Source organism: Eschrichtius robustus, chromosome 1 (genome assembly GCF_028021215.1).
Source record: "Eschrichtius robustus isolate mEscRob2 chromosome 1, mEscRob2.pri, whole genome shotgun sequence".
Taxonomy (NCBI): Eukaryota; Metazoa; Chordata; class Mammalia; order Artiodactyla; family Eschrichtiidae; genus Eschrichtius; species Eschrichtius robustus.
In genome coordinates this window covers 196,998,407-197,016,781 of record NC_090824.1, presented here as the reverse complement: position 1 = coordinate 197,016,781, position 18,375 = coordinate 196,998,407, and the positions used below count along the sequence as shown (strand labels likewise).

Genomic DNA, 18,375 nt, shown 5'->3' with positions numbered 1-18,375 from the left:
AGTCGGAAAGCTACAAAGACGGCATCAGAGATCAGATTCTGATTACCTGAACCACTACTGTAGTTTCAAAACAACTGACTTCTGGAAAGTAACCCTGTGATTCTTTTTTAAATGTATTGATTGATTTTTTGGCTGCGTTGGGTCTATCGTTGTGGTGCGTGGGCTTCTCATTGCGGTGGCTTCTCTTGTTGAGAAGCACGGGCTCTAGGTGTAGTGGGCTCAGTAGTTGTGGTGTGTGGGCTCCGGAGCCGTGGCTCGTGGGCTCAGTTGCTCCGCGGCATGTGGGATCTTCCCGGACCAGGGATCGAACCCGTGTCCCCTGCATTGGCAGGTGGATTCGTAACCGCTGCGCCACCAGGGAAGTTCCTACCCTGTGATTCTTATTAAGGCTGAAAAGGATGTTTGCCAAGAGATTCAATCTGATCAAGAGGATTTTAAACTGAATATTGAGGGAGAGAGAGAGAAAATAATTACTTATGTAATTAAAATAGTTAACTAATATTAATAGCTACTATTATCCAGCGCTAGGTACTGTCCTAAGTGATTTACATGCATTAACTATTTAATCCTTGCGGTAACCACATGAGTTGAGGATTCTTATTATGCCCATTTTAAAGATGGAGAAAACCAAGCCATTTGAGTAACTTGTCCAAGGTCAAGTCAGATGCTAGTTGGGATTCAAATTGGGGCAGTCTGGAGTCTGTGCTTGTAACCTCTGTACTAGTCTGCCTTTCAAAACTGCAAAGCTTAATGCTCTGAAAAAAACATTGTGTGATAGAGACAAAAAAATTAATATTTCTCAGAGAAAGATAAATACTGTATGATTTCACTTATATGTGTAACCTTAAAAAACAACAACAACAAACTTGTAGTAACAAAGAGTAGAATGGTGGTTACCAGGGGTTGGGGGATGGGGGAAATGAATAGATGTTGGGCAAAGAGTACGAAGTGCCAGTTGAAAGGTGAGTAAGTTCTGGGGATCTAGTGCACAGTACTGTGTTCATAGCTAATAAGATTGTATTATATACCTGAAGGCTTCTAAGAGAGTAATCTTAAACGTTTTCACTACAAAAAGGAAATGGTAATTATGTGACAAGATGGAGGTGTTAGCTGAGGCTATGGTGGTAATTATAGTGGGGTGTGTAAGTGTATCAATTCAATAGATTGTGCACCTTAAAGTTACACAATGTTATATGTCAATTATCTCAGTAAAGCTGGGGAAAAACATTGTAACTATAGTTGTGCAGCAAGGAAACATTGATCATTAAAAATCTTTCAAAATCATCATTAATATGTTTTAAAAATTGATCTATTCTGCTGATGATTTAGAAAAGGCTATGTGATAGCTTTGAAATAGTAAGTTACTAGGCTATGATGTGTGAACTTTCACTGCTTTCATCTTTTCTAGATGCTTTAGGCAGAGGCCTATACCTATGCAAGAAGGGACGTACAATATGCTTTCAGGTTGGTATTTCTGTTAATAGTGTTTACCTTTACAGTCACTTTTAGTAATGTAGAAGGCAAATGTGATTGACAGGGAGAGTGTAAACACTACCAGAGGACACTTAAAATAAGAAAAAATGTATTTACATAGAAACAGTTAATGGAGTAAAATCTATTTGCAGTCATAATGCCTGGATGCTTCCATGTAAAGCGTATTTTCAGAGGCAGTTTTACTAAGTATAATATATTAATTATTATTCAGAAAATATTCACTCTACCCATCTCCACTCTCTGTCCATTGACTTCCTCACTCCATTGACATTGGACTTGGTCAAAAGTCTTCCACTGGTTGATTCAATAGGGCGAAAGTGATAGCCCGCCAGTTCCAAGTACAAGTTAAGAGATGTTATGCTTACTGTTTTTCCCCTCGGGCTCCTACCACCTGCCGCGCTCTAGGTATCATTTAACCTGAGCTCCAGAATGAGAAGATACGGGAGGCACGCTTGATCCCAACCTTCAGCCTGGAGCCACGTCCAGATAACTTAGCCAAGTGTATCTGAACCAGAACAGACCTGTGGACCTGAGAGTGAGAATTGAGTGTTCATTATTGTAAGCCACTGCAACTTGGGGGTTGTTTGTGATGCAGCATTATCACAGCAAAACCTGATGAATACATTTCCCCAAATTTAGTAGTATCTTTTCTATTTTTATTAAAAGAAAAAAACAAACAAACAAAGAAACAGAGGACTTGTTCCAGTTGTTAGTTCTTCCTTAAACTTATTTTCACACATGACCTATAAAATAGTAGTCAGTCTTCTCCATGCTGGATACCATCTGTTTGCCCCTCCAAATGCACTCTCCCTTCTCTCCCACCAGGCTCTGCGCTTTAAGAGGCTTAACGTCACGTTTGGCCAATGGGGAGCATTGACAGAGAATGGGAGTGGGAATTTTTAATTCCTGAACATTCCCCCTGCTGGGTCGCTGCAAACTGGCTGCTTCCAGTGGCCAAAGCACATAGTCTCAGCCAGGCAGCCCTCTCTCTCTGCATTTCAGTCACAGCTCACTCCCTTTGTCCACGGGGGTGGGGGGTGGGGCCTTGGGGTGGTTAAATCCTGGTCACTAGCCCCAAGGTGCTGCACTGTCCCTTGTGGTTTCCTTATACCCTGCCCTCACCTCCACAAAGAACCCCTTCTTAAACTTCCTTCAAAGTGCTCAGTTGGAGTGTGACATCCATTTCCTGCTGTGATCTTGACAATACAACTTCCTTGGTTAAATTTTATAAGAAGTATTGAAGTGGTGGAAGTTCAATTTAATCTGGTGTTCTGACTGACACACTTTATATCAAAAAGAAAACTGAAGCCCACCTATGTGGAAAATGTGCATGGCTCCCAGCCTTATTTTATTCTCCCCTGGAGACTCATTTTGTACTTGATCAGGCACGTGAGACCTTTTTCAGGGGCCCCCTTTTCTGTCAGGCACCTTGATATTACTTCCAGCTCCAAAAGTTTATGCTAATTCACTCAAACTCTCATAGCTTTTCGCTGTAATTTACTCCATAATTGCTAGACTAACTTAGCTTTCAAATTTCTTCTCAGGATTCATAAATGAGAAAGACAAGTGAAGCTAGAGTGGGGGAGGTAGAAGAATAGTTCTTCTCTTAATTCTCTAAACTTTCGTTGTAATGACCCTCTTTTTTTTCCCAGTAATAGGCAATACTATTTTCCTAGGCTGCAGATCAGCTGTGAGACCTTAGGCAACATATTTGTCCTTTCTATACCCCAGTTTCTTCAGGACTAGCATGTCAAAATCAGTACTAGAATATCTACTTTCAGGTTTATTGTGAGAATTTAATACAACATATGTAGAAGTGATGAACCTGTATGGGGACCCAACAAATGCCCATTTATTCTTTCTTCCAACTGCATACTTTAAAATAATGCATTTCATGTACTTTTAAAGTTCATTCAGTCCTTCTGCAACTGCTTTTCAGAAAGTCTGGGTACTTGGAGGACTTCCTTTTTTCCCCCTTACTTAATATTTTTTTTAATTGTGGAAAAATATACATAACATAACATTTACCCTCATAAACATTTTAAAGTATATGGGTTCAGTATTGTAAAGTATATTCACATTGTTGTGCAGCCAATCTCCAGAACTTTTTCATTTTGCAGTTTTGAAACTCTATACCAATTAAATAACAATTGCCCATATCCCTCTTCCCCAGCTCCTGGCAACCATGACTCCACTTTTTTTTTTTTCCCCAAAACTAGAGTCTTTTTTTAAAAAACTGAATGGTAGTTGATTTACAATGCTGTGTTAGTTTCAGGTGTACAGCGCAGTGTTTCAGTTATACATATATATAACTGAATATATATACACATACACATACACACACACACACACACACACACACACACACACATATACTTTTTCAGATTCTTTTCCCTTATAGGTTATTACAAAATATTGAGTATAGTCCCCTTTGCTCTACAGTAGGTCTTTGTTGGCTATCTATTTTTTTTTTTATATTTTATTTATTTATTTATTTAATTATTTTTTTGGCTATCTATTTCATGTATAGTCGTGTGTATCTGTTAATCTCAAACTCCTAATTTATCCCTACCCCCTCCTTTACCCTTTGGTAACTATAAGTTTGTTTTCTATGTCTGTGGGTCTATTTCTCTTTTGTAAAGAAGTTCATTTGTATCTTTTGTTTTTAGAATACACATAGAAGTGATATCATATAATATTTGCATTCTACTTTCTGTTTCTATACATTTGACTATTCTAGATACCTTAGGTAAATGAAATCACAGTGTTAGTCTTTTTGTGACCAGCGTATTTCACTTATCATAATGTCCTCAAGGTTCATCCATGTTGTAGCATATGTCAGAATTTCCTTTGGTGGACTTCCTTTTTTTTTTTTAATTTTTTGGCCACGTTGCGCGGCATGTTGGATTTTAGATCCCCCACCAGGGATTGAACCCGCACCCCCTGCATTGGAAGTGCTGACTCTTAACCACTTGACTGCCAGAGATTGGTGGACTTCCTTTTAAAAGTGAATTTTCTAAGATATACTTACCAAAATTCCTACGTATCATTTAATATTACATTTCTTCATGTGTTGAAAGTGCCCCCAATGCTGCATTATGGTGAAACTGCAGAAAGTGTAATATGTCCTTAGAAAGCATCCTTTAGTTACTAATATACTCCTTATGAATATCCCATTTTGTTTGGTAAGTGTCCACATGGGGATACGTATTATCCTGAATCAGCCAGCATTCTCTTCCACAGCCTCTTCTCCATCAGCGCTCTTGCTTAGAATTGTTTAATGAACAAAAAGGATTTCTCTAAAAAAGCATATTTCAAACATTAACTATGTAGACCCTCCATTGACTCTGGAATTCCTGAGCAATTTTAATTTAAAATGCTCATTTTCCGCACTCATGCCTCCAGTGACTAGATTCCTTTCCAGGCTCCACTTCAAGCCTGGATTTCCGTATTCTTTCTCCCTGTTTGGAAAGTTCAGCTTCCCAGCGTTCCTGGAACTCTTCCGAATGTGAAGATTTGGGTCTCTTCCAAGACCTTCGCTGAATGCAGATGCGCCACTAACTTCTCCAGAGCCCGCCCCTGGGAAACAGGCACAAGGCAGTCTTGGTGGTGAGTAGAAAATACTCTCTCGGAGTCAACCTAGAGCAACTGTTATTCACTCTTTGTAGCTGTGGGAACAATTTCTGTTCTCTCTCTGCTTCATGAGGAAGTGGAGGTGCAGTGTGCAGAGGAGGGTGATCCAGCTGTGGAGAATGCCCCAAATAGGGTCAACGTTGCCCCTTCCCCAGTTTTATTGAGATATAGTTGACATATATCATTGTATTACCTTAGGGTTTGAACACGATGATTTGAAATATCTGTATATTGTGAAATGATTACCACAGTAAATTCAGCTAACATCCACTGCCTCACATAATCACAACTTTTTCCCCTTGGGATGAGAACTTTTAAGATTTATTCCCTTAGCAACTTTCAAATATACAAGAGTATTGTTAACTACAGTCACCATGCTGTACATCACATCCCCAGAACTTACTTGTCTTATAACTGGAACTTTGTACCTTTTGACCCCCTCCACGGCCACCTCATGCCTCTAAGCACCCATCTGTCATCTGTTTCCACGAGTTGGATTTTTTAAGATTCTACGTATCAGTGAGATTGTACAGTATTTGCCTTTCTCTGTCTGACTGATTTCACTTAGCCGAATGCCCTTAAGGTTCATTCGTGTTGTCACAAATGGCAGGATTTCCTTCTTTTTTTATGGCAGAGAAAAAAATCTATATCATATATATATGTATATACACACACACATATATAGAATCTCACATTTTGTTTATTCATTCATGTGTCCATTGATGGACACTTAGGTTGTTTCCATGTCTTGGCTATTGTGAGTTATGCTGCAGTGAACGTGGGGTGCTTGTATCTCTTTGAGATACTGATTTTGTTTCCTTTAGACATACACCCAGAAGTGGGATTGCTGGGTCATATGGCAGTTCTATTTTTAACTTTTTCAGGAACCTACATGCTGTTTTTCATAGTGGCTGCACCAATTTCTATTCCCACCCACAGTGCACAAGCTTCCTTTTTCTCCACACCCGCACCGACACTTGGTATCTCTTATCTTTTTGATGACAGCCGTTCTAACAGCTGTGAGGCCATATCTCATTATGGTTTTGATTTTTGTTTTCCTGATTACTAGTGATGTTCAGCATTTTTTCATGTACCTGTTGGCCATTTGTATATCTTTGTTGGAAAAAAGTCTATTCAGTTTTTAATCAGATTGTTGTTTTTGTGTGTTTTATGAGTTCCTTATATATATACTTGGATATTAACCCCTTATTAGAGATATGATTTGCAAACATTTTCTCCCTTTTCATTTTGCTGATGGTTTCCTTTGCTGTGCAGAAGATTTTTTGTTTGCTGTGGTCCCACTTCTTTATTTTTGTTTTTGGTTGCCTTTGCTTTTGGTGTCATATCCAAAAATCACTGCCAAAACACATGTCAGGAAGTTTACTCCCATGTTTTCTTCTAGGAGTTTGTGGTTTCAGGTCTTACACTGAAGTCTTTAATCCATTTTGAATTTGGGGGGGAAGGATGATCTAGCTGTGGAGAATTTTCCAAGTGGGACCAACATTATGTGTCTTATACTTTATGTCTCTTAAACGTTCCTAAGTTTCCCAGTTTTAAGAGTTAATTTATTTTTAAAAACTTTTTTTAAATTAATGACCTTTATCCCTGGCCCTCTACCACAGCCCCACTTTTCGTTTTCTTTTAGACTTGCCACAAAAGGTGTTTTCCTCATTCAGAATAACTTACCCAAGTGCCTCTCTACCATTCCGCAGGTTTCCCGTCCTTTAAATTCATCTAAAACTCACCTACCTCAGGGATCTTTCCCTAATTAAAAGGCACTGCTCTCTGTAGTAATCTGTTTACAAGGAAGTGCATTATACTTTATATAAGAGAACGATTCCTGAAATGCTTGCAAATTACTTTCTTTATAGATGCAGTATTTTAATGCACTGTCAAGCTCTGTGCTTAAAAGAGCTCTATAATGGGATTAATCACCCTTTTAATTTCTCTGTTGTGTTGTAGGAATGTATACATATGTATATATAACTTAAATATAGATGTTTATACGTATATATCTTAAAGTTAATTATAATGAAAATTAATTAGTAGTACTTGTGTTGAATACTCTTGAGATAAACTGCCTTGTAAATATTTTGGTTGTGATATGTGATTAAGTGCAAGGACTCTGCTACTTTTTTGTGTTCCTCAAAAGCAACTGGCACACTGCTCAGGCTATGGTGGACGCCTAATCCCGTAAATTTTTTGTTAACAATTGCTTTATTTTAACCAAATTTTTAAAAAGTTTATTTATTTATTTTTGGCTGCACTGGGCTTTCTCTAGTTGCGGCGAGCGGGGGCTACTCTTCGTTGCAGGTGTGAGGGCTTCTCATTGCGGTGGCTTCTCTTGTTGTGGAGCACGGGCTCTAGGCGCGTGGGCTTCAGTACTTGTGGCACGTGGGCTCAGTAGTTGTGGCACACGGGCTTAGTTGCTCCACGGCATGTGGGGTCTTCCCAGACGAGAGATTGAACCCACGTCCCCTGCATTGGCAGGCGGACTCTTAACCACTGCACCACCAGGGAAGTCCCTAGATTATAACGAGTTGAAGGTAAATGACAGGTAAGGAACTCAAGATGGTAAATGTAGATTATTCTTTGGATTATAAAATGAAAAAGGCATAAAAAGTATTAACTAGAGGAAAACTGAAGTTGGAAAGGAAGGGGTGTGTTAAGGTAGGAAAATTCCTGAAGAGACAGAATAATTGAATGAGTAAATGATCAATGTTTAGACTCACCAGTCACGAATAATTAGGTTGAAATAGTCCTCTGCCACTTACTGCTTATATGATGTTAGGCAAGTTATAAAACCTCACGATAGCACAGTTTGCTTATTTGTAATATGGGGATAAGAATAATAATATTTACCTCATAGGCAGGCATAGATCCCGGTTTTGTGGGACCTTGGAATTCATACAATTTGGGGGGTCTTTTAAAGAAAAGGAATAAAAGATAAAAAATTAAAAATTAGACAATGCTTTGAATGACTTGTGCAATTGAATGCTTTGAAGTTTAAGGTTCATTAGTCTCACAGTAAATCTGCCACTGCTCATAAAGTTTAATCTCAGAGGATTAAATGCTATAATGAAGCAGACCATAGCCTAATGCCTGGCACCTAGAAAAGGCTCAATAAATGTTGCTGTGACTATTATTTGAACCTGTTTATAGAGTGGTGGGTAGAACCTCTTTAAACGGAGAGCGTGAAGATACAAGTGAGAGAGTGAGATAGAGACAGAGAGAGTGAGAGAGACAGAGAATCACCAATGGAGGAAGACACAGGTGGAAATGAGATGTTAGAAAAGAGAGGCAGGTGAAGAGGATAAGTTTTCAGAGGGCAGTTCTTAGTTTGCTGAAAAGGAGTTTACATGTATGCACAAATAAAGTTTTTAGGTGTATAGGAGCTCTTGATTCAAGAAACTCACGATTAATTGCCTCTGTCTTATCTGCAGGTTAGAGGCAAAATCACCTGTTGTGCGTAGAAGAACCCAGGTTGATGATACTTTGCTTTAAAGAGAACCTGTATTAGTTTCTTATTGCTGCCATAATGAACTACCACAAATGTAGTGGCTTAAGACAACACAGATTTAATATTTTGTAATCTGCAGGTCAGAAGTCTGAAATGCATCTGCAGGGCTGTGTTCCCTCTGGGGGCTCAGGGAAGCATCTGTTCATTGCCTTTTCCAGCTTCTAGAGGCTGCCTGCCTCCCTTAGCTCGTGGCCACGGCACTCTGGCTTCCATCATCACATCACCTTTTCTGATTCTGACCCTCCAGCCTCCCTATTATAAGGACCTTTATGATTACACTGGGACTTCCTGGTTAATCCAGGATGATCTCCCCATTTTAAGGGTCCTTAACTTAATCTCACCTGCAAAATCCCTTTGCCATTCACAGGTTCTGGAGATTAGGACATGGACATCTTTGTGAGGGGGAGAGGGGGCTATTATTCAACCTACCACATCATCTAGCTGAAACAATAATCAATATTGATTGACTACTGACCCACTAAAAACATAACCCAACAAAACGGCTTGTTTGTAAACTTTCCATTTGTGTTCTATTTGTCCTTTTTTAAAATTGCCCTCCAAATGTAAATAAACCTATTAGAGAACAGTTCTGCTATAGCTCATTCTTTGTTGCAATTTACAAAAACTTTCATACGTAGTACATAATCTTATTTAATTCCTAGGGTAGAACTCCATTGTCAGAAGAAACACGCACCACAAGTATAAAATTCTGGAAGATAACGAGTAATGCATAAGGCTCCCCAAAGACGGAAGTGTTCCAGACATCTCTAGAAAAGAGTTGAATTAAAATGATTACAATAACAAATCATCTCCATGATTTATGTAAGTTAATAGGTAGGAAGGCAGAAATATGGGTGTAAATACTGGTGGGTCCATAGAAAGTTGGAATTTCTTCTTGATTCTTTCTTCCCCTGTCCTCATGCATCCACCTAAGTCACTAGGTCCCACCGAATGCCATGTGTTAAATGTCTTTCACATCTACCCACCTCCCTCTGACCCCATTGCCTGGATTACTGGAACTGCATTCTGATAGGTTTTTCTGCCTCTGTTCTTGCATCAATTGGAGACCTTTTCCCACAGTCATCTGGCATGATCTTTTAAAAATGTTACATGAATCTGAGCCTGTTACTCTTCTGCTTTGAAACTGCTTAATGACTTGCCATTGGCCTGAGATGAAGTTCTTCCTTGCTTACCAGGGCTAACAGGAAACTTCAAAATTAGGGCTGGGGCTCTCTCTCTCTCCATGCTATACTCTTGCCACTCAACCCCTCCCATACTATGTACCAGCTTTGTACACGACAATTCCTTCTGCCTGGAATATTCTCATTTTGGTCTTTTCCTCTTCCTCCCCAGTGTCCCTCACCCCTCCTGCCTGGTTAACTCCAAGTCAGCTTTCTGGTTTTAATGTAACCATCTCCTCTGGGAGGCCACGTCTCCTTTCTGAGAGGTTTCTGTGCTCTTTGATTCAGTTTTAGATTAGATTAAATTAGATTTTCTTGCCATTTCCTCTGCCTTGCACCCCATATTGCCCTAGTTTTAACATTCATCATCTTTTTCACTGCTTAATAATTTTCTCTACTTCCAAAATAGACTGTGAACTCTATGAAGGCAGTTGACTGTTTTCTCTGGCTGCTCTGCCTGAGTACCCAATGCAATGCTTGTTGCTTACTGACCCTAAATAAATACTTGCTGGATATGAATGATAAACTATTCTTATTGGTTCCGTTATTCACCTATCAATATATACCGAGTGCCTAATATGTGCTAGGTACTGCCCTAAGGCTGGGTCTACAAAGGTAAGTAAGACTGACATGGAACTTAATGTTAGTTTTCATCGTAGCCTGACCTATATTTTGGGTAATTATTTAAGTGACTCCATCTCTGCCACCGTGACTACTTCTTTCATGTGCCCATTGTGCCAGGCATGGGGTGGCTGAAGACAAAGGCTGGCTAACATCAATGGGCTGAATCATTCTGTCCAGTAAGTTGTTCAGTGCTTCCTCGGTGGTGGATGCCTTCTGGTAGGCAATTACATGTGATGTGAAAATTTTCATATGTCCATCCACATGCCTCTGCCTAAGATCTTGTCTCTGACCTTTCAGTCTGTTTTGTTCCATGCCCTTGATGAGCAGGCCAAGCAGTTTGCTGCCACCCAGGAGTCAATATATAGTCTCATCTTGAGCCACTTCCTCCATGCAAAGTGGGTAGCAAATACACTGCTCACAGATTCTCTCATCAGGAAAAATTTCCCTTGACACAGTCATTCAAGGTCACCCCTAACTATGACTGTAGTCCCACCACTATCTATTTTTGTTTTCTACCCACATACCTAGACAACTGAACTGAAAACCAACCTCTAAATTTTTCTTCTCATTCAGCTGGTAGTAGAAAACCCCGAAAGAGCCAGAGATGTGAGCTGAGGGAGAAGCACTGGTGCAACTGTGGTGGGTGACATGGGGGTACAGGTTACTTCCTTGTGTAGATTGCTCTTGTTCATGCTTAATCCCAGATGTACCTTTTCCATCTCATGATGGGTTGCTGCTGGGTTCACGTGTATTTATGACTTGGTGGATCTAACAGAACCCAGTTTGTGATGGGCATTTTTTTTTTTTTAACTTGCTAAAGGAAGCTTTATTGACTACCAAGAATTGACAACATTTTCTCTAGGGTAATCAGATGGGTCATCATACTGTATGTGACATTCTTCCAGATGAATGGGAAGATACTATCGATAATGCTATTGATTGCCCAGATAGAGATTATATTTCGGTAACAGCAAGACAAGAGGACAGACCTTTTTCTCAGACTTGCTCATTTTTCCAGACAGATATTTAACGCCTTCTCTTCTCAGAGAGTACTTGGCACACGCTCTCTCTTGTGTATCACATTAATTGCTTTGAGATCTCTCTGCCAGGGAGTGCAGCCTGCTGTAAGTATTTTGCTGCGTTGGTCTAACCTCCTCAGGAACTCTCTCAGCCACTAAGGCTTGGCCGAATCGTTGGTTTGGTTTCCCACATTTCCAGGTCCATAATCTTTCGACTTGTAACCTCCAGACTTGCAAGCTCCATCATCTCCACCGATGAGGAGACAGTAGGTCCCAGCTTCCTTTTCCAGGGGGACCTGAGGAGCTGCTTGTACTGCAGTTTCTGGCCCTCGGTCTCGGTTCTGACCTGGTGCAGCTGCTCCTCCAGGGCCCCGATCTGAGGCCGGATCCGGGCGAGCCGAGCACAGTAGCTGCCCTTGGTGTAACAGGCATTTTCTGACACTTACGTTCTGGGGTGGGGTGGGTGGGGAGATAAGCTCTTCAAGACTCTGGGACCCACCACTTCAGTAAATACCTTAGAGGTCAGGGGCACGTTGGTACATCCTCTCCAAAGGATGTCATTTTTTGTTCCGTCTTCCCTTACAATACATTGATTTTCAAGCTTGTTGTCATTAATGCCCTGCTAAGGAAACTTTTAAGATATTTTTTTTGTCTAACAACTTCCCCATAATGGAATATTAACAGTACAGGTATACTGTATATTTGTTGAGGTTACTGTGGCCTTTGGAGGACCACAAACCATTGTATGGTAAACATTTTTCGCCCCCTTAGAACCACCTTTTGCCCCCATTACGATGACATCACCCCCAGTAATAATGCACACACTACTACAAAGAAGGAATTACAGTATCTGGCTGGTCTCTTTGGCTTCTGGTGGCGACACGTCCTACAACTCCGAGTACTGACCCAGCACGTCAAGCATGTGACGTGGAAGACGGCCACATTTGAATTGGGCCTTGGGCAGAAAAGGGGTCTGCATCGCAGGTCCAGGCTGTGATGTAAGCTGTATTGCTGCTTGGGCAATACAATCTGTCTTTCTTTATGGATTTGGAACTGTTAGTGATGGCAAAAGATGCAGTGTGGAGATGATGGCGAGCCCAGGGGGGACAGCCACAAATTTGAGGGGGTGCTCTCAGGGCTCACACGTGAGAGCGAGGGCCTCCTTACGGGGTGCACACTAGGGGCCTCTCTTGCCTCATTATAATCCTAGTAATCCATAGTCCCAGGGGTCAAGTTCTCTTGACTGCTCCTCTGACCTTGTTAGCTGTAGGGTAACTCTGGTTACTCCTATGTTTTATTCTAGAAGCTTTATAGATATAGATTTTACATTTAGGGAGGTCTAGGATCCATTCTGAGTTAATATGTACTTATGGAGGTTAGTCTCCCGATGAATTGAGATTGATAGATTTCCAGCCTTTCCTAGACTTTTTTTTTCCTAATCCTCTCATGCCTTCTTCATGAAATTAAATATTGAGAAATAGGGTTTTTATGTTTTTTTTGGGGGGGGGTAAAAGGAAAGTTTTGGAGCATCACAAATTGAGATTAAGATTATATGATTAGATCTAAGATTTTGTTTTGCTCTCCCCACATTGGGGGCCATATCACCCCATCGAGAACACAAAACCCCAATGACCCTTATATGGGTGTATTCTTATAGGGGGCTTCTTCTTCGTTTTTTTAAAGCTTACATTTTCTTTTTATTTATTGATTTAGGCCACACCGCATGGCATGCGGGATCTTAGTCCCCCCACCAGGGATTGAACCCAGGCCCCCAGCAGTGGAAGCATGGAGTTATAGGTGTCTTCTTTTGCTTAGGCGATATGTATTTACTATGCCAACTTCAGATCTGTAATATGGACCAACTTTAGAACACCAAGAGACCTCGTCATCAACATAACCGTCACTTCAGTAATGTCTAGCCAAAGATTGTCTAAATGTCCTCAGCACTGTTCACAAGTGCTGAACTAGTGAACTAATGTCCAGCAAATACAAATAAATGCTTTATCAGCACTTCCTTTCTCTGGTTTACAGAGCTATCCGTCCATTTATTCATCTACTCCTTCAATATTTGAGCGCTTCTTACATGGTAGGCACTGGGTCTGCAGCAGTGAGGTAAAGTCTCTACCTTCTCAGAGTTTACAATCTAGTGCCCCTTGTTCCTTCCTCTCCCTTTTCTCCTAGATATCGATTCCAAACATTATTGGTGCTGTGGTCACAATCTTGAGGTTGCAAAAATTCCTTTGGAAATGGCTGGACTAGACATTTTGCTGATCACTTTCAGATGATTTAGCCACAGAAGAATTCCATAAATTTACTGAAGAAATATGCCGTGGTGGAAAGAGTAGGTATTGGTTTTAGAAGCCAGGTGGCTACGGTCTTTATCCTGACGTTCTCACTCATTGTGAGAGAGTGTATCATACTTTTAAAAACACCTCCGTGTGAGATTTAAAGAGAAAAAGACTTAAGAAAAAACTTCCTACAGTTCTGTGTTAATGACAACGGTGTGTTTCAAAAAACACTGTCTCGGAGACAGAATTATTTCTAGTTTCCTATTCAATCATAGGAAACTCTGCGACTTTCATTAGGTCCCTTCTCCCTTTGAATCTTTCCTCACCTGTAACACAAAGACTACGCCAAAGGTCTCCCGAGCTTTAAAGTAGAAATCAGTTCCGATACAGGGAACCTGTTAGTGTTATTCAACTAATTGTAAAAACTACCTGTGCGTTTTAAAGTTTTACCTGAGCATGTATGGATATTACAAGACCATTAACCCAGCTTTTAAAAATGTGAATAATGTTGTTTATTCACAACTGAAGTCAGACCAGCAAGCCTAAGAGAGGGAAGGTAATTTCAGAAAATCAAAGGGTGGATGATAGGCCCAAATAAATTCTGGTTTCATTCTTTCTTTGGAGGTCACCTAGCAGGTAACTGATTGACTCCTCACCTTATTCAGGCTAGCACGACTCAACCCTCCCCAATTGGCACCCAGCTCTGCCTGCCCACCTCCGCCCGACAGCTGGCCCTGTTTGCAGGTCCCGGAGGCAGCTCCTCCTCCTCCATCCCCTTAAAGCGCCCGCCCAGGCCCGCTGCACGTGGATGCGCCGCGGGCGGAGCTGGGAAACTCCGGAGACGTGACGTAGCGGCAATCTGCGGCTGCGGATTGGAGGGCAGGGGAAGGAGGGGTGGGCCGCATTGCCGGAAGTGACGCATGACGGAAGCGGCTTTCTGCCGAGAAACAGGGGCCGAGAGACTGGAGATTAGGCCGCGGTGTTCCCAGCCTGGTTTCCACATCTCTGCCCAGTTCACGGCGGATTTCACTCCTCACGGCTCTTTTTTTTCTTCTCTGCAACGTGAGTGGCATTGCCTCGCAGTGATTTCCGTGGGCGTCGCTAAAGAAGGCCCTGGGAGGAGAGGAAGCCGCTCCAAACTGGCCAAGCTCCAGAAGGCGTGGAAGATTTCTCCGCGTTTCCCATTTTAACTCGGCGTGAGCAGCGCGCTCTTCCCGGGCATCGGTGGTCCCGGCACGTTGTGGGTGGGATTCATTGCCCAGACGCTCCGTGTAATTCGGAGAGAGAAAAACCACCGTTTTCCAGCATTTCTCGTGGAGGAGGAGAACTAAGCGATAGGAAAATGTCTGTTTTCCCTAAAATATCTTTGAGACTTGAGGTTGAAAACTATCTGAAAGCGGGCTTTATGAATGAGGAGGTAGGTCAGATAAACACGTTAGATGCTATTTGCAAAAATTCAAATATGTACACGCTCTAGAGAAACAGAAAAATAATCTAAAAGGCAATCAAATGTTTACAGCCGTTGTTTCTTAGTATTCGTCTTTCCGAATGTAAAATATGCTAGTACCTTTCTGCAGGTATTTAATGAATGCTTTCCGAGCTAAGAGGTGTATGGGGTGTATGTTTTAACATTTAGGAATGGGAAAGGAGGGAGGGGGAAAAAGCGGTTGTGTGTCTGGCGGCAGGAATGCACTGAAAGGATTACAAGGGTGAGCAAGACAAGATCCCCGTCTCCGAGAATTTAAGTCCTGTAGAGAAGAAACGCCTGTACTCTTACAGCGCCTGCCTTGGCACTCAGGTGGAAGGTTTACTATCATTCAGTGAGTGCTTCTTAAATGCCACCAGTTGTGCTAGATGAACTGCAGACCTTTACATCTCAATCTGCGCAGTCTTTTTTTGGTAGAGATTTCCTCCCCATTTTTTATAGATGAGAGAACTGAGGGTCCAAAGAGCGACGTTACTGAATCAAATTGACACCGCTGTCATGTAACAGTGTCGAAATGTGAAGGTAAAGAGCTCAGGTCGAATGGGAAAAGGAATGGATTTGGGACCCCAAGCCCCTGGTTTGCATCCCAGGGCTTTGAGTCAGTTACTTCACATCCCTTAACCTTTCTTTCATTTTCTGTGAAATTTGAGGACGGTTAACAGTACTAAATTTTCAAGGTGGTTGTTTTAACGACGTATTAATCATAAGTGCAAGCACCTGGCATCGCTTTGGCGCCTAATAGGTCCTCCACAAATGCTCCTTCTGTGTGCTGTTGGCCGTGCAGAGCACAGAAGTCCTCAATGAATGTTGATTGTCTTTTATTGCCAAGCCTGTGCTCTCTCCACCTTTCCACCGCCCCTGTAGGCAACTTTGTATTTTCCAAATCTTTGGTTTTCTATTCGAAGTGAAGCCGCATAAATGTTACTCATTTTCAGAGATGTTGGTGAAGCCATGACTTCTAGGTTTGATTTCTACATTTTATTTCCAGAGATTATGTTAAGGGGCAAGACAGTATGGGAGAGAAAATATCTTCTTGACTTAAAAGAACTTATACTATAAGGAGCGTATTAAGAGAAATAGAGGCGGTCAGCAGTTTTTTTCCCCCAGCAGTTTTAAAAATGGTTAACATTGTTTTATAAAAGAAGATTCAAATGTCTGTCTTTGACACCACTTCTGCCTCAAACCCACTAACTATACGATTTTACAAAAAGAAAAACCATCCCTTTGTAAAAAGTATCAAAGGTAATGGAATATTCAGTTAAAAAAAACCTTGAGAGAGTACTAATATTTTTAGGCTAGTGGATTATTAGGCTGGCAAGTGGTTTATGAAGATTCTGTGAGGCAGGGTATAGTCAAAGATGACAAAAAATGGGGAAATACGTGTCTCAAAAGCTTTAGTTAATTACAAGGAAACTTGGTCGTTTGAGTTTAACTTTATATCTGACGGGTATCTTGCTACCTGTCCTTTTTGGGACAATATCTATCTGTTACATTTAATAATACCATATTAAGAAGCTGATGTTACGGGGGATCTTTGGGTGACGGTATCAGTGTTACTTATTCTTCAAATATTGGTGTTTTAAAACGTTACTAACCAATTTGCTCTAGGATACGAGGTTAGCAAGGAACTAGTTCTACAGAAGTGATGTAACAGTTAATGTTTTTAGAAATAAGTAGAGTGAAATCCTGAATTTATATGAGTAAATGTAGCAGAGATGTTAAAATGTTAATAATGCTTTGAAGTGAGGCAGTGTTTTTAAAAAGTTTTTTTAAATTATTATTTTTATTTTTGGCTACGTAGGGTCTTCGTTGCTGTGCGCGGGCTTTCTCTAGTTGCTGCGAGCGGGGGCTGCTCTTTGCTGCCGTGCGCGGGCTTCTCATTGCGGTGGCTTTTCTTGTTGCGGAGCACGGGCTCTAGGTGCACGGGCTTCAGTAGTTGTGGCTCGCGGGCTCTAGAGCACAGGCTCAGTAGTTGTGGCGCACGGGCTTAGTTGCTCCGCGGCATGTGGGATCTTTCCAGACCAGGGCTCGAACCTGTGTTCCCTGCATTGGCAGGCAGATTCTCAACCACTGCACCACGAGGGAAGCCCGAGGCAGGGTTTTCTAAGCCCTTTTTGTCTGGTGTTTCACTAGGTGTTTATTAGCATAACCCTGTGAAATATCGCGATTCCCTTAGTGTTATTAACACATAAACAATACAGAAAAGTGAAATGGAACCGAACAATTGCCAAATGATGTTTCATTAGTTGGAACAAATGTATAGACATATAGCCTGCTTAATATTTTTAATTTGTATAATGAAACTGAAACATTAACTTGTTCTTTTCTTCTTTTCAGGTTGTATCTGCTTTAGGTAAAGAAGAAGCAGAAAGGAAGTTTGAAACTCTGTTACATAAGTTGTCCCACCCTCCATCATTCACTACTGTCAGAGTAAATACGCATCTAGCCTCAGTACAACATGTGAAAAATCTGTTATTTGATGAGCTTCAGAAGGTTTGTGCACATTTTTGTCATTATGTACAGAATTAGATTTCTACAATCTATGTCATGTCACTCCTCACTAATATCATGTGAACGATATACTATTACAAGTTTATAGGTGAGGAAATTGAGGATCACGAATGTTGTTCAAGGTTACATAGTGAGTGCTCATGCTAGAACTTGAACCTAGTACTTCTGATTCTGAATTAATTTAGTGACTGGATAGGTCACTCAACTCCTCCGGGCCTCCGTTGCTTTGTCATTAAAATACATAAGCGGTCCATTCTAACCCTAAAAGTCTGTGATATTGTAATAAGCCGCATATAACGACCATGAGGGCAGGTCAGATAGCCAAGGTGAGCCCAGAGGTAAGGAGGTGCCTACTGATTACCTGTAGGATTATATTTTTTATTTTAATATAATAATTTAATTAAATATAATAAAAGCAGGAAATTAAATAATGTAAAGGTATATTTTAAAGATAAAACAACACAAATTTTTTTGTTCAATAAAATAGTTTTGGCATAATACTCATTTTCTATAAGTGAGAACAGTATTATAAAATGGCATTTTTAAAGTTCAAGCAGAAAAATAATATCGGAATTTTCTTGTTTATATTGTCTTCTTTGCTTTCAAAAGCTGTAAATTT

At 40.8% G+C, this 18,375-nt stretch overlaps 1 protein-coding gene across 5 annotated transcripts in view; it reads left to right on the top strand.

Moving 5' to 3' along the window:
- Positions 1-14,717: 14,717 nt before the first annotated feature.
- Positions 14,718-18,375, top strand: part of NSUN6 (NOP2/Sun RNA methyltransferase 6) — a 111,939-nt gene continuing 108,281 nt past the window's right edge. For 4 of the 5 annotated variants that reach the window (XM_068562150.1, XM_068562166.1, XM_068562160.1 and 1 more), the window contains exons 1-2: positions 14,718-15,176; positions 17,583-17,738. In XM_068562150.1, coding sequence (XP_068418251.1) covers positions 15,102-15,176; positions 17,583-17,738 — 231 coding nt within the window. In that variant the 5' untranslated portion in view covers positions 14,718-15,101. Of the gene's footprint in view, positions 15,177-17,582; positions 17,739-18,375 lie in introns of those variants that run through there. The other variant, XM_068562167.1, reaches the window with a different exon arrangement.